This window comes from Oenanthe melanoleuca, chromosome 1 (genome assembly GCF_029582105.1).
Source record: "Oenanthe melanoleuca isolate GR-GAL-2019-014 chromosome 1, OMel1.0, whole genome shotgun sequence".
Classification (NCBI taxonomy): Eukaryota; Metazoa; Chordata; class Aves; order Passeriformes; family Muscicapidae; genus Oenanthe; species Oenanthe melanoleuca.
In genome coordinates this window covers 48,528,181-48,546,019 of record NC_079333.1, presented here as the reverse complement: position 1 = coordinate 48,546,019, position 17,839 = coordinate 48,528,181, and the positions used below count along the sequence as shown (strand labels likewise).

General features: G+C 35.1%; 1 protein-coding gene across 3 annotated transcripts in view; it reads right to left on the bottom strand.

The window, feature by feature from the left end:
* NBEA (neurobeachin) overlaps nucleotides 1–17,839 on the bottom strand; it is a 444,651-nt gene that overhangs the window by 162,240 nt on the left and 264,572 nt on the right. For all 3 annotated transcript variants that reach the window (XM_056503564.1, XM_056503573.1, XM_056503580.1), the window contains one exon: nucleotides 14,149–14,273. In XM_056503564.1, coding sequence (XP_056359539.1) covers nucleotides 14,149–14,273 — 125 coding nt within the window. The remainder of the gene's footprint in view (nucleotides 1–14,148; nucleotides 14,274–17,839) is intronic.

Sequence of the window (17,839 nt, the reverse complement as noted above, 5' to 3'; positions counted from 1 at the left end):
CATAGTTTACTTCAACGAATTACCGATAAGGCAATTTATGTAGTGAGTGCTCTTTGATCTCTGAAAAGAGATGGCAGAATGGAAAGTTAACCTCATTTTAATGTTACCTAAATATACTGACAGGAAATTCTAATGTTTCCAAACATCTGGAAATCTGCTTCATGGGATGGTGTTCTTCTTTTCTATAAGAAACCTTTTTCATATACTGTCTTTTACAGTTTTATGTGGCTTCTAAAGGAGCATTTGACATAAGTAAAGTCTGTTCTCTTTACAGTAAAATGCTGCATTTAATTAAAAACTCTCTTTTATAGTGGCTATAGTAGAGTTTCTGTGAAGCTTAGCTCTCCTCAGAAAGTTTTAAGGGTAAACTTGCTTTTTACTCCTTACAGATCTTAGATTATGTACTGCTCTGTAGAACACTGATTTTCAAGCTGAATTTTCATCACATAAGGCAGTTTCCACTACTTAATTAAATAAAGGAATGCAGAATACGTTTCTCACAGGAGGCTATCTGACAGTTCATGTGAACCATGAAACTGTACCACAGGTGAAATATAATTTATCAACAGAGTTTGGAAGAACATAACCTTTTCTTGAAATTTTTTTCTTTATTGCACAAACTAACTTCTCCAGGAAGAACCAAGAAAAAATTAAAATGCACTACTATTATCTACATTTTTTGTTAGTTCAACGCTGATAATAGTTGAAAATACTTAGAAAAAAGATTTGCTAGATAATCTATCTTCCTGCTTTATGTATTCTAACATACATAAAGCTTTCATTGCTAATCTTCAGTAACTTGATTAGGCACTGGTACCCTCGCAGCAGTCACAGTTATGGAGAGCAGCTGCCTGGGAGTCTGCAAACTGACCTCTACAAAACCCAGTGAGATTAAATCATCGACATGGTGACCACTCTGTCTCAGCCTGGTATCCTCCTGCAGGACCAGGGAACCAGCCCTCCTCGGGCTGTGCTCACTCCATGAGAAACCTGCACTGGCCATCCCCAGGTCTGCTCAAGAGACTGAATTGTTGGCTTTGTGTAGCAGCCCAGTGCTGCCACATCACAGCCAACTCCAACAAGCTGTCCCCACCTGTGCCTGCTGGGGTTGTTATTTAAATTGCAATGTGTTTCTGGAACGGGCAGCTTTGACTGGCATATAATTTAGTTTCCCTAGAGAATCAGAGAAGTGACTGTTGATAAAGGAAGGCTGGTTTTAATAGATTTAATAAAAACCAGAGAAATCTAAATCACATTTTCATTATTAGGGATCTTTGAAGAAATGAGGAAGAAAAACTATGAAAATTACATAGAAATTAAAAATTGCATATATTTGTATTGGAAATTACTTCCACCAAAAGTAAAACCAAATCACATTTTGGTTTTCTATAATGGATAAATACCTGAAAATTTAATTATAGACATTCCATCCATTTTTTTCCTCTAATTTTTATACTTAATATCTGACCAAACGATCTTCTTCATATAAGTAATTTGTAAATAAATACTTAACTGCTTTATGTTTTTCTTTTTCATATTCTCAGATGTTTTGCACTGTAAAATGAGACTGACACAGACTATGCCAACGCGGAGATTGAGAATACAGGCAAGGCCAAAATAAACATTTCTCAGATGAAGCTGAGGGCTTTTTAAAAAATAAATACTTGCAGTCAAAATGGTTTATATTAATAAAAAGGGTCCCTCATAAAAATAAAGGTTAAAGTACCATGTTGAGTACTCTTTTATTTTTTTTTTTTTTGGTTCCCAGATAGGAAAACTGAGATTCAGCGTGGTTGTGAAATTTATTTTTAGAAGTTGTCAAGGTTGTCATTACATGTATTTGAGATTTCAGGATTTCTTAGCGCAAGAGAGAGATCCTGCACTTATTCAGCACCGACAATAAACAGCCAGAGGATGACAGAGTCAGATATTCCCAGTCCAGCAAATGTCCCAACACACTTCAGGCTCCTGAAGACAGTCCCCATTCGGACTAGAACCAGAGGAAGCCACTCTAATGGAACTAACAACAGTCAAATGTTTAGATTTGGATTAAGACATAGTTTGCCACTGTAACTTTACACAGAGGAATGGATTCATATTTCATGACTGACCACCTTCACAAATCCCTGATAGTTTGAAGGGCAGCATTTTGGTGTATACTGTAGTTTGATAAATTGCAGAAAGAAACCAAATTCTTCTGTGGATAATTTCAACATGCAAAGATGATACACAAGAAAAATAATTATGAGCAATAAAATTTTCCTAGGTGTGTTTCTAGCCATTTTAAAAAAGTGCAGTAATAGCTGAGAGGAAAATATCTGCATCACACCAACAGTTATTGCTCAGTGGAAAGGACATCAAGGACACTTGCAAGTAAGAGAATTGGATCAATATTAACGCGATTTTCATTTCATGCTTCCCCAACTCCAGTAAGCTGACAATATACTCTGATTATGTGAACTGCCTCTGAGTAACATAGAAAAGGTTATTAGAGCAAGAGGTGGAAATGGAATGCACTTTTTATATTGACAGGTCTGCTAATAGAGTGTACTGATTTTCAAAGCCATGCAATGTGTTTTCACAATTTGGTTTTGACAGCAAAAAGGAATTTCATTTATTCTTAATTCAAGATATTCACATGTAAGCAAATGTTCCTTAAGACAGGCCACTGAAGAGGGTAACAAAACTATTCCAATAGAAAAATTTAATTAAGAATGCAAGAAACAAAAGGTTATTGAATTTCAATACGTATAACATGATAATGAAGCAATGAAATAAATTTACTAAACGAGGCATTCTATGCTTTTGACATAGCATCTGATAAAACCTTTTTAAAATGGCAAAAAAGCGAAAAATATGCCTATGTCACGTCTTAATGTTGAGGCCTGGATTATGTCTGGAAAGTTTTAGATTAGTTCCTAAGCACACATTCCCCAGGAAAAAACATGTTCTGACTATCTGCTTGCAGACCCTAAAGCCAGGATCAATGCTGTCAGACATCTAAACTGGCAAACTGCATACTGAGGAACTGCACCCACATATACTGGCTTTAATTTTGCTTCCTCTCCACACACACACAAAAAAAAAAAAAAAATCTAATTGAAAAGGCTAACAACGATAATACCTTGGAAAGAAATCAAATGCTCTTTGGAAATACAAACACTTGATAATGCAGTGACATGGGAGAGATGGCATTTCATTAAATTCCATGAAAAGAAAGTGGCAACCCTCTCTATGACAGGGGTTTGGAACTACATTATCTTTAAGATCGCTTTCTACTCAAGCCACTCTGTTATTCTATGACACGTGATGTTACATACCAAACCAGGGTATTCTACCCCAACATTTCTAACCCTTACCTAATATTTAAAAGTTACAGTCTTCAAACCATGTCACTGGTCCAAACCTGAGTATTTTTATAAAGGAAATGCATACTACACATCTGCAAGTTTTTAGTTCTCCTCTTCTGTGGCCATGAGTGATTATGTCTTTGCTAGAAGGCAATTTTTCTCCTCATCACTTACACTTTTCCTCTCAGATCCAAAAGAGATTGGCTCTTTGGAAACAGCCACTGTAGAGAGAGATAATAGGACAGCTAAAAAAACTCTCTAGTGGAGATAATGAATGTGTAGGAAGTAAGTTTAAAAATTTTTATAGTAACTATCATAATTCCAGCAGTTATGCAAACATTTCAATTTCTATCAAGACTACCTGTTTACAGAAGGAAGCTTCAACGGCTCATGATCAGTGCTTTGAGAGACTCATTTGCCAACATTTCTGAAATTACTTTATCTTTCTGGAATGGTAATCTTTTCAAGTGAAACTCTTCTCTTCTGAGGCATACAGAAAAAACATCTTCTGCAGTCTTTACACAGACAAAATCTCCTAAACATGACATAATGTCACAAAACATAGTGTTTCCTTAAAGGACTGTCAATGTTATACATAAATATTAAATTTGTCAATATAAAAATGTCATTACAACATCTAGATTTACTTTCTAGATTCCCACTGGTTCAGTGTGCTGCACTGTCATTTTTATCTGTCCAGATGCAATTTTTTCCCCACGTAGACCACACATCTTTGGAAATGGTTTACATATTTTCACTCAGCAGCTAAAGTAACTGGTGGGAAGAATTGCTTCTATTTCAGCATAGATCAATGCCTATAGCAACACCAGACAAAGGGCAGCACCCACAGGATATGCACATTTGTGAGGCTTCATTGTGGCTCTAACACTGAGATATTTGTGTTTAAATCTTAGAGCTGCTAAGGGACTACACTCAAGTAGCAGCAGACAGCCCTTCTGCTTGGGCCAGGCTGCTGTAAATACATAAGCTCCTCCAGGCTAGAAACTATCTAGCAATAGCAGTTATCTAGCAAAGTTATCTATCTAGATAGCAATTGTTTATCAAATTAAAACCAAAGCTTTGCTATTTTCTTGATTTGGAGCAGAATTTTACTCTATACTTTCTGTGTATGTATGTTGTTCTTCTTTTTTTAAATTATTACTTTTTAAAATTTTTTTCAAGCAAAACCAGCTGCAGTTATAGAACATCTTTGTTTCATGCAGACCAGAAGATGAAGAGAGAAAGAGTACTGTACACAAGACATGAGAGATAAAGCAGATTCTGAGGGTCTATCATTACAAAAGCTCAGTGAGATAATTGAAATGGGTAAACAGTAATCACTGTCCCAGGTAGAAGGCCTGAGTGTGTATTAAGAAGAGTTAACCCACAGAAATCTTAGCAGCAGTCAGCAGTAAAGAAAAAAGGATAGCAGTATTTTATTTCACTTTCCATTAAGCTGCCATGTGGGGTTTGTGAGACCTTTCATTCTGCTTCACAAATATTATAAGAGAGCACACACCTTGCATGCAACTGCAGGGATACCTGCAAAATTTCTACGTTTATGTTAAATTTGCGAGCACTAGCAACATTATCTTCCATCTAGGTGAGAGCTGAGATGCTATTTAGACAATGTAATCAGCTTTTTAAGAGCATAGGATTGAATGATTTGTGTTATTTGGCAAAAGGGTCACCAAGAAAAGACTTTTTGAATATTGTGCATGGTTCTTTCAGCTGTGGAAGTATATCTGTTGCAGAAGATGTTCAGGGTGTTCAGGGTGCAAAGGCACCAGGAGATGGACTCTAGGCACACCACAAGGATAAGCATTGTCATTATGCAATGCACATGATATGAAAAAGAAATTTAAACAACTGGAAACATGCATGATATGCTGGCTGATAGAACTCTTAACAAGGGGTTTTCCTTATTGTGCTGGTTAGTACCGTATTTGAGAACTTTTCCATAAAATGTATTTAGTTTCCTTTCACAAGATGCATCATCACCCCTGCCTGTAACTTGCACCACACTGAAACTCACAAGAAAATCCAGTTTATTTCATTACACTGGTACTTTTTGTGTGTATTTCTCAAACAACATTATAAAATAATGAAACACACAAAATGAGTAGTATTGAAGAATTCACTCTACTTGTAAGGATATGGAATAGCCATTGCATACAGCTAAATCTTCATTTCTTGTGTATAAATCTTTTCATGTGATATAATAGAAATAGGTTTTATGCGATAAATGTTAAGTAGTGCAATGCAAAAAGACGAGCAAAAATACTTAAGCATCTTAAAACATATATTGTCTTTGAAAATTAATTCCTTTATTTTCAAAATCTATACACACCAGTTTCCTTTTCTTTGGAAAAGACAAGGAATCACCTATACTGAAGAGACTTCTACACTCTTCTGCTGTTGGTTTAACCCTTGTAAGTAGCCCAGAGGCTCACAGAAACCTGAGCCCATTGCCTAAAAGCCTGCCATGTGTCTCACTGACCATCAGAAAGAGTGGGACAGCAAAGTCTTTTTAGATCTACAGTGTGACTGCCTAATTATCCTTACACAAATGTTGCAGCACCACTGAAATAATGCCCTTCCATTCCAGCCATGTGCTTGACATGCTGTTCTTGCCAGGTCTTCAGAAAACATAAATTATATATATTCCCACTTACATACAACATGAAGAATGGAATCCTGCAGTGAAGACATTAATAAGAAGAGTGGAGAAATTTTAGAAAAGGAGTATTTTGTGTTTTTAACTATTGCCAAAGGAAATTTTTAAAGTGCTGTTACTCTTTGATACAGAGTTTTAAAGTGCAGAAAGTAGGAAAGTAGAAAAGCACATGTTAAAACCTGAGTCCCAAGACCTACATTTACTCAGCTTTGAAAGACTCTGAAGAACTATTATTAGACTTTCACTGACAGAATGTTCTTCCGAAATGTTTCTCTGAGATTCACTGAATATTCATGGGTCAAGAACTTCTATTTCTTTGTCAAATAGATATAGAAATGAATAAGTAGAAAAAATACAATTTTCACATGGGTTTGAAAGCATTTCTCATCATAGCAATTTACTGGGTTTGGTAAATAACTCACTTTCATTTGGCAGAACAAATAGACATTGTGTACTCTTTGTACACGAAAATTTAGCAGTGAAAGGGAGAAAAATGCAACTAGAATTCTAAGGAAGAAAATGGTTGCAATTTTTAGATATTAGGAATGATTTTGCAGACCAATTTCATGACTTTAAGAACATTCTGGGGTCATACACTTTCAGATGAAGAAAGAGGTAGTTATGTTAACTGCTGGTAAAAAGCCAGCAAGTTCTGCAGTAAAATCTATTAGCTCAGACCTATAACAGCAGCTAAAACTGAGGTCATGCAGGATAACCTCAAAATCTCAGAGGAAAGGCATTTGAAACTCAGCACAGAGGTTTAGAGGGAAAAGTTTTCATATCCTATTTAGCTCTGTGAAAAACTTGAATTAGAGTCAAGAGAGAGCTTATTCAAGAGTTGAGGAAACAATCAGAAAAAAATGGTGTTTATTGAATCTGTGCTTAAAACTTACTATAAAGCTGCCATAAAAATTCCTATGCTAGAAATAACACACAACATGCAGAAGATATTTAGAAAGTGCAAAGTAGTGATAGGATGCAATTGCAACTCATTTCCATGACCTAGTCAGAAAGCAGAAGCTCAGACACTGAGCACTCAGTACAATTCAAAACAGCAGTGTTCAGTACTCTAGCTAAGCCAATTCCATTACCATTTACATCTTGAAGGTACCTTTCATTACATTACAGTGGGTTTTAAGAGAAAAGGATCATCATAATGGTAGATACATTTATGGCATATAATGAGAACATATTTATGACTGGGGGAAGTGAGGTAGGAAATGTCAGATGGCCAAGTTAAATCCATTATTTTGGATTTAATTATTCTCACTATTAAGATTTTACTTTGCAGATCCTTCAATTAGTACCCAATGTAAGCTTTTCCCTAGACTTTAATCAAAACTGTATCTGGCAATTACCATAAAAAATATTAAAAGAACAAAACTATCGTAATATTTTCCCTAAAATCCTGAGAGGATGAAATATTTGGAAGTTTATTTGGTGAAGCAGTGGATGGCACTGTTGGGCTACAATTATAAGGCTATAGATGAAAATCTTAAATTGCTGTGCTGAAAAAAAAAAAGATTTTTGTGACTCCTTCAGGCACACAATTCAGATATAAACTCATTCAGAGTACACTGGAGATTTCACAATCAATGTGGAAGTTAGTTCATGTACTGAAAGGAAGTTTTATAACAGAAGTATCATTTTAGGTGCTTCAACTGAAGCAGAAATGTTTGCATGTCTGTTTCACATGGCAGCATGATCCCATTTAGGCTAAAGGGCAACATGGAAAAATTGTTATGGGTTAATTCAATGACTGTATACATATTCTTAAAATGCTCACCTGAACGTAAAGTATGTGTGTTTTGCTGCCCACAAAGCCAATTCTATTTCTTAAAACTGCACACAATTAATGGTTATCTTGTCTTTACTTACAGACTAAAATTGTGTGCATGAATGGGGGGAGGGAACAAGGTTTCTTTCCAGAAAAGGGCTTTTGTTCTTTAGTTGTTCTTATGTATTCTTACTTAAATAAATATCAGTTGGGGCAATTATCTTTGATAAGAGCCACCCTGTATTTCCTCAGAACAATGTATTTTATGAAATTGTAGGGGTGTGTGTGACTAACTTTTAGGACAGTGTATTAACTGAGGGAGGAAAAAAATAAAAAATACTGTCTTGGCTTATGCAGTCACAACAAACCAAATTTCAGTAATAATAACTATTATACTGAACATGAACAAATCGATATTAGAAGCATTTTATACCTGCTCACATCTTCATTAACGATAAGGCAGAGAGTTTCCCCAGCAAGTTTGCACGTGACAAGAAACAGGGAGGAGTGACTGGTGTGCCAGAGGAGCCTCAGCAGGCTGGTGAAGTGGGATGGCAGGAACCTCATGGAGTTCAACAAGAAGTGCTAAGTCCTGCATCAGGGGAGGAACGAGCCCAGGCTCCAGTACCTGCTGGGAGCCACACAGCTGGAAAGCAGCTCTGCAAAAATGGAGCTGGGGGTGCTGAGGGACACCAGCTTGAGCATGAGCTGGCAGTGTGCCCATGCAACAATGGGCAATGTTATCCTGGGCTGCAATAAGCAAAATATTGGGGAAGGTAATTCTTCTCTGCTTAGCCTTGGTGAGGTCACACCTGAATTTCTGCATCCAATTCTGGTCTTCCCAGTACAAGAGAGACCTAGATATTCTTCTATATTTACTTTTACTACTAAATTGATCCAGATATTCTGTAGGTATTCTTTATTTCTCTTGAAGAGGGAAGACTCAAGAGGGCCACATAGCTGTGTATAACTACTTTTTTTTTTTTTTCAGTGTTTCCAAGGATGGAGACCACACAACATCTCTGGACAACCTGTCCATTGTTTGACCACCAGGATAGTAAAAAAGTGTTTTGTTCCTGTTGCCTTTTATCCTGTTACTGGCAACTAACATATGTCTAGATCAGTTTAGGAGTAAAAGAAAATGTGAGAAAACACCAACAAAAAGATCTATAAAATTCAACCCTGACAACAAAACTGTTCATACAGATACAGTATAAGAAAGCATAATTTGATCTTTAATATGTAATGCTCTCACTGCTGATACATCCAGGAAAATAATTGGGTTTTATGCATCCAGTTGGCCTACTAGCAAAACTCTGATAAGCAATTATTCACTATCAGTTGATTCAACTTGTTTTCCCTTTTGAACCATTTACTGAAAAAATACAGGTTTTCTTATGGCTGGTTCTGAAACCAGTGCTGTTGAAACTGTTCTGGAAATACACTAGGCATTTTCAATATTCACAGCAAAAATGATAAAGGATAATGAAGTCTGAGAATCTTATGAAGTTGAGAAAAAGTAAATTGACTCTTAGACATATATGGTTTATGCAGTAGCTTTGACAGTCTTGAATTTGTTGCAAAAACGGTAGTACTTTCACCAACAAAAGATATCTCTATGTCATCAGTATCAACAATCTAATACCTGAAAGTGTAGAACCTGAAATGCAGGATGGAAATTAAGATTAGCTTTTAGGTGCACATTTAGACCTCCTAGAATAGGGCACTTGATTTTACAGTAAAGAAACTTGATTTTACAGATATGATGAAATAGAGTGTCTCCAGTTCATGGGATATTCTGATTTCTTCACGTTTTATTACTTGAAAATGTCAGTTAAGTTTCTAAAACACTGGCTTAGCTTTCTAGAACAACATTCAGTGCATGGCTTCTTGCCAGTTTCCCTGGACACTCCTCCCTCTATCTTGTTCTAACACTGCCTGCAGAAGGCAGAGAACCCAGCAGCTCATGAGATGGAACTCAGGAGCTGTGGATATCAAACACTTTGGACTTCTCAGCACTGTGGGGTTGCTCTAGAGAGCTAGAGTTTCTGAAATTTCATCTTGGGGTATTTCAGCAGCCTGAAGGAATCCTTCCTGCCATTCTTTGAAGGCTCACCAAAATTCATCTGCTGTCATGAAAACAGATTTCAGATTTCAACATTCCAGATCTCCAAACCTGGTGCTTTTAAATTGTGTTTGTGTAATAAAAATGTATTTCTAGAGATGAGTAAACATAGTATTTGATGAAACTTAGAGCACTAACAACAAGTCCCAGAAGGAGCCACAGTCTGCCTCAGCTAGTACTGCCCTTGAAATAAAGTTGCTAATTAGACATCCAAATACATCTGTAAGTTCAAAAGCCATATGTGGCAATATAGCACATAAATCTGTGGCTTTGTTTCAAAACCAAAACATTAAGAAAGCATTTTTATTTTTTTTCTTTTTCTTTCCTTTTTCATTCTAAGCATTTAGGATCTGTCTTGCTAATCAGCTTAACAGGCTAAATATTCTTGAGGACATACCCTAGATATATTTGACCAGCTTACACATGTATGTTTAGAACGTGGGCACTGAGTTCATGCTCATTTACTTCAGTGTAGGTTAGAAAATGTATCCTTTCTTGTACTCTGTGTTGAAATTTTTGGTGGACCATGATCTTTATAGGCTGAAGGACCAAATCTTACTAAAGGAACTGTTTTAGTCTTAGGTTGACCTTTGTGGACCAGTATTCTGTCTCACTGGCAGGGTGGTACAGTAGTGTCTCTTCTATGCTAATCTCCAATGACTGTAAACTGTTAAGGTGATTAACTAGAAGAGACAGTTCTTTCACCACATGTGCAGTTTCTCTGTGAATTGGGTCATATCTGCATATTTCACATATCTATCATAGTAAAATTTGAGGGAGAAAAATAGGATGCAAAATAATTTATCCAATCTTTTCTTTTTCTTTCTTTTCAGTTACTTATTTACACTGAAATTCCATCTAAACTTAGAACAATAATTGTTTAAGTTATTGACATTATAAAATTAAAACTCTATTAAAAAGTTCCAGGTAATTCAAACTCCATTACAGCTTGAACTTTGATAGTAAGTAGCATCCCTTCAGCTACATGAATCTATATTTTGATTCAAGGAAGAATTTAACTAATACAAAAAGGCACAGCAGACACAGCAGATACAATGCTGAAATAATTATGCTTGCATTTTAAATCTGGGTATGAAAGTAATTTTAACAAACAAATCTAATGCTGAATATTAAAATCTTAGAAATGGAGGAGACTAATCCAAAAGTAAAAATTCTTTGGTCAATCTCCTGTAAATGCTGCCATGACTGAGATGCAAAGACTCTCATGGGACAGCTAAGTATATAGCCATAGGAATCTGCTACAATTTTTCACACAGTTCTATATAGGCATAGAAATATATAATAATTTCTCATTGCAATCTTTTTGCTTGTCAGGTACTTTGAACATATATTAATATGTATATATATGCACACTCACATACATATATTTTATGAAAAATGGAAATCCAAACATGCATACAAGAGCTGACTAACAGACTAATAATTAAATAGAAAATTCATTGTGACAGAAATCTTTTGAGAAAATATTATTTCCCAGTAGTACAACACTGAATGTTTCCTACAGGAAGAAGTCACTATAATCTAAAATTAACACTTCTCCTTTTAGGTCTTCAAAGTAGAATTTAACATTTATTTTGCTTCTCTAAAACAAACATATAGATCACAGAAATAGTTTTCCTTTCCAAGACTCCTTCATTAATGACTGCAAATATAATATAATTACATCCATACATCCAACATTAAACATGATTTAATACTAGAGTAGCTGTAAAGCACTTTTTTATCTGTCAAGGTCATATCTTGATAGCTGCACAAGCTCAGATAAATCAGGTGTTAAGCAGGCACATCTCCAAGGAATCTGGTAATTCACTCATCTGCAATCCTCAGCACATCTTATTATTTACTGCCAAAGAAGTGACTGATTAATTTTGTCATCTTTGCTCTGTGATTTTTGCTCAGCTGAAACTGGCTGCCCTCTTCTGCAATGCCTGATCAGACCTATTTAAGTTGATGCCTTTGATCGCAGACACTGAGGAGCTTGCTGACTTAGGCTTTGACTAAACATTCCTCCATTGCAATATTTATGCACAAAGTCCTAAATTATAATGGACAGTCAATGTAGATAACAAAAACTTGTAAGATGTTCCCACTATTTTACTGATGCTCCAGACAACTTTACTTGTACTAGTGGTATCAGTCAAAATGAAAAATTGAAACAAAAGCCTAACAAATTTTGCTTTGATTAATATTTTATTTCTCAAAAACAAAGCATCTGAGGTCAGGAAATAAAATCTGGTATTGGAAAACTGTGCAGTCTGATTCTTTTTTAAATGCTTAAAATTCTTTCTGTAGTGTGATGTCATGCTTTGTTCTGGAAGCTAGGGGCATTTTACTATCAAACTGTTCCAAACAAAATTATCAAAACAAAGCCAATTAAAAGAAAAAAATAGTACAATGAAAGTAAACCCTATGGAAAAAATCTGCCTCTAGCTCTTTATTAATCACATTCCAACACCAGAGGCTAGAAGTACATCAAACTGCACCAAATCCTTTTCACATGACAACCTCATAAATTATTCAACTCATTAGTAACACCAAGAGGCATAAAAATAACATCAGTGTTAAGGATGTTTTCTTACAGAGAAAGGTCAGCTTAAAGTTTCAGTACTAAAATCCAAAGGCTTAAGCCTCTGGAAAGTAAATACATCTAGATAGAATCCATGAATATTTGAAAGCATGCTGGTTTAAATTCCATGTTAATTTAAATATATATATGAAAAGCTAGAATAATTTTTTAAATTCTGAAAACTTTGGTCTATTGTTAATTTTTATGCAACCACTGAGTTTGATGTGCACCATCTGTGCACAAACCTGAGTTTTTAATTTTCCTGTATGGTGAATGTACTAACAGGTGTTATATACACACAAAGTCCATGGTTTTAGTGATTATTTGCCTTTCAAAAGCAACATAGCAATTAGCACCGTTTTGTACTCGACTCTCATAAAATCTCTGTCCTCATGTTTTGGAAGAACACAGAGAAATTAACCCTTTGTCAAATATGAAATACCACATACAAATGGGGGAAATGTCTTCTTTAACCCAGCTTAAGGAAAGTTTATGACTTAAAATCCTGCAGGTGATAGCCTTCACCTTTAAGTAAGGATTAAGTTACACTTGCTAGTATAACTGCACACACAGATATTAATTCATATGCCTAATCTTGTTTGGATCCCAGCTATCTGCCTCAAGAACCACAAAGTTGATGAAAAGTGTAGGTCATAAAGAGTTAGCTTTATATCTATCATATTGAGAACTTCTGGCAACCTTAGCCTTCGGCTAAACATCAGATGAAAGGTTCAACTTGCTTTGTGAATGATTACTTCAGTTTTTTTACTCCTAAATGCTAAAGAACTGTAGTATTTTCTTTTCAGCACTAAAACAAAAAACAAAAAACAAAAAAACCAAAAACAAAAACAAAAAAAAACAAAACAGAAAACCATCACAATATTCTTTTTAAAACTCCTGTCTTTGATATGCTAGAGAAGTATCCCAGCTTAAACCCAAGAAATAAATTCGCTTTAGATTTTTGGAGTATTCAGGTTCAGTCTGCTGTACAGAAGTCACAAACACATTAAACTTTTACATGTTATAGAGGAATTTGTAAGCATGTCCTCATTTCTCTTTTATATTCTAGCTACCTCTCCATGAAAATCAAACATTATCTAATTCTTCAGTTTCTAAAACTAAAGCTTCTATATATCCAGTTTACTACTGAAATCATAAATTATCCTTAAAAATTATTATTGTTAACGAGTACTAATGCATTTCATAATTTGCAGAAAAAATACTTGTGGATTAAATTTTCATGCCAGAATAAAATTTCTGGTATTTTTTAAATTCCTCATTCACAAAATGTCTCCAATGGAACTATTAAGACACATTAGTTTGATGACCTATTTAATTCAGTGACTCCAGAGAGACAAGTTTGGTTGTTTTTACCAGTGTCTCAAAATTAGCATCTGGGAATGCTAGAGAAGTATAATGTGAAACCCTTGGGGATCAGGGAATTTAACAGCTCACAAGCTTGAGTCTTCTGGTTCATTAAAGTGTAAGAATTGAAAGAATTCCTTTTCTAAGAATATGTTGTCCTAGGAATTCTCAGCACTGTCCTTGAGAAAGAAGGGACATGATTCTCAGGCATTCATGGACATCAAGAAAGCCTCATGAGCCATATTTTTAAGCTGAGTTAATACTGACCATATTCCACAGCAGCTTTTAGGAGAGCATCAGCATGAGTAGACCCAAAAGCATTGCGAACAAATCTCCTCCGTCGGCGCAAATCATCTTCCCAGTAATCCAAGCGCCAGAAGTCATGCAGTTGGCTGGAAAATAAAGAACACACACATCAGCACCTACCACAGCTTGAACTGTATTTACATACATTATAGCATAATTTCACTGCTGCTTTCCCATTTCTGGAAAACAATCTTGTAAAAACATGTATTACTAAAACTTACAATATTCTAGCGTTTCTTTACATGCATTTATGTATTATAAACCCAGGATTGCCTGTCTCAAAATGTTCTGCCTGCTGCTAAAAACATTAATCACACTGAACCCATTAACAAATGCAGCATCAAATTACAAGTATTAATGGCACAGCTTGCTTTCTTTTACAGTGTTTTTAACAAGGCTTGTAAATCATAGAATGGACCTCAGTGCAAATAGTTTGCAATTTAATGACTATGGTCCCCTAGCAGACCGAACTTAAAAGTATAAAATATTGCCCACTTGAATTTTGTGGAACTATGATTAAACTAATGTGCTGAAATATTCATTGAAATAATTCCCCACTGCCCCTAGCAACCTGAGAAAATTGCAATTTTATTCATTATTAATAACACTGAATTAGAGCAGCAAAAAAGTTCCACCATGCGGTAATTGTCTTGGTAAATTATTATTCCAGCACTAACAGAGTACTAGGATGATTTTATAGCTCCCAGCTAATACAAGCCATTAACAACCACGGCCATCTTAGTGTTACATTGCCTTTTTACACTCAAAAGAATATTAAACTCCTATAGAATTATATAAGCCATTGTTAATCCACATTAAAGCCAAAAAGTACACATATATAATCATCTGGTATTCAACTGATCTCTAAAGGACTGACCAGCTCCACTTTCAGACAACTTCTTGACCTCATCAACAAAAACCTCTTGTATGTTTTTTGTAATTTATTTGGGCAAAGCTACATTCTAAGCCAACATTTTGAAAGCTTTTTGGATCACTAGGGAGAATGCAAAATGTTTGTGGATGCATCGTTATCATCAAACTGATAATTGAACACACTATACACTTTAAATTATTCTGCAGGCCATGACCTTGCAGACCCTAACTAGGAAACCGTTGCTTTAAACCAGCCATTTTCAATCTATCTGTAATGCCCTGGACATCTGTGATGGAAAGACAAAGGAAAAAAAAAAGAAAGAGAAAAAAAAAAAGAGAAAAAAAGTTAGCAACTCATGAGTATGGGCTACGTCTTTTCTGGATTTTTCTAGTTATTACTTCAGCCACTGTTTTGAATATTGCCTTCATTTTGAGAAGCTATGTGCTGATAGCCATTTTCAGAGGAAAAGTAGGAATATGCTAATGTAGGACAGATGTTTTCATTCCTTACAGTCCACTTAAGCACTTTTTTTGATGTTTTCATTAGTTATTGTCCAACTTTACTAACTGCTGTCATGAGACCTGGATCAGTCCTGGAGGGCAGGGCACCACAGGGAGTGGATCTAGCATCCAGCCTTCTAGTCACTAACAAATTTTCAGAAGCAGCACACCGTAATTTTTAGTCATTGCTGGTGTTTTTTGCATTCTGAATAGCATTTTCACTATATGCTTCTTGAGTCTTTGTGAAGATCCTACTTTTATTGCTGCCTTGCAGAACAGGCATTTTACTTATTTACAAGCAGTGGGGAGGAAACTTCAGTTATTCTTTGAAAGGCAAGAAAGCTTCCCTTTTTGATTCCATTTCAGAGTCAGTAATGATAGCACAGAAGTAAAAATGTTAATGAAGCCATTTTAATAAAAGGATATGTCTGACATTATATGTATTTGCAACAATAAAAAACCACTCATGTTGATAACAATGATCTTTGTAAGATTAAAAAAACCTAACAAAATTAAGAAATAATCAAAGATTTAAAAGCTACATTTTTAATTTGTTCTGTGTTTAATCTGATAATTCATTACTTTGATTAATCAGTCTGAAGATTACTGTAAATTCTCAATTTAAAGTCAACCAGATTTTAGAGCCACTATTTTCATGATGTGTTAAGTAAGAAAGTGATGAAATTGTCAGCAGATTAAGTTTTTGCAGATTCAAAAAAACATTACAAGTTCACCAGGGATTGAAGCTTGAAATACATAACAATGGTGGAAAATTTTTGAGAAAAAAGAACAGAAACATAATTTCTAATCACAAATTATATGACTTACAAAAACAGAGCAGAAGTTTCTCTTACAGTTTTCTACAGAGTCTACCCCACACTGTTACTAGTTGCTTCCAGGTACTGGAAGTTGGTATCTCAGCCCTAAAGAAAAAGTTTCTGAATCTGAACTAGTTGATCAAGGATTTATTTTTGACACTTTGAGCAACATCATTAACAAAAAGACAAGATACTTTTCCCACTCTGTTGTTAGAAAGAAAGCAGACACTTCAAAAGATGATGGATCTATACTTACAGAAAATTCTTAATGATTGAGTTTCATGACTTGAATAACAAAAAAATTGTGTGGCTTCCCTTAAATGTTGTATAATTACATCTCTAGGTTAGATACTAATAAGTAGAAGACTGTGGCACCAGTTCCAGCCTAAAATTAAGAATTTAACCTGCTTTAGAAGTCCAGTGTTATGGACTGAATCAGTGTTAAACTGTCTAGCCCATAGATGACAGTACATTATAAATACCTATATTCTAATCCTGTGGATACTACTCAGGCTTTAAAATTTTTGAGGAATTTAGTTATCTGTTAGGTAGTTCTAAAGGATGGATTTAAATGAAGCAGAACTATATTTTCTAATGCTGTGCTAGGCACAAGTCATTCCTAGAAGAGAGCATGCCTGCAAATTGCCCACATCTCTTTCTGCTGCAACACATTCTTTCCAGAAGTGACTTGACTGAATCAAGTAATTTTAGTAATTTATTTCTGTGACAACTACAACATTTCAATAAGCTTTACTTTTCCTTATAATGTATGCTATTAATAATCCTTATTTCCACAGCCAACTAGATTACATGTAATTTCTCATTCCTCCATATCTTTTACCAGTTAAGTGACATTTTGAATCAGGCTTGCTTGAATGAAGAAGAGCATATTAAGCACAATGTAATGAATTTTTTTTAAGACCAAAAGTTTACACCATCATTTATGAGCTACTTCTAAAGACTTTTAAGAAAAGAGAAACATATCTATATCCCTTCAAGCTATTTAAAATGTGCCCTAAAACACACGACCCAAAGAACTCTGCATGAAGATAATTTCCTTACACACTACAGTATAATCCAGTATAAACCTTTCTCATCATAATGAAAACTGGCATGAAACTAATAATACTACAAGGCTACTGAGAATGAAAAAAATTACTTGGAATGGTATAGTGTTCTAACTTAATCCCAAATTTCAGATATTGGAGTATTTCATATAGTTAATACAGACAAAGAAAACACATGTCTTAATGGAACAAGCCCTATTGTACTACTTACTGAAGGATTACAAATTTAGTTTCACTGCCACTGTCATCATTAGTACCCACTTGACATCACCATTGGTACCCAGCTTGATCTGTAGGTTCTCCTACATCAAAAACATTGTTCTTGGCCAGCATGGGATGGAAAAGCAAACTGGTGTTATGATGCCCTGGGTAGCCAAGATGGACCTTGGTGAG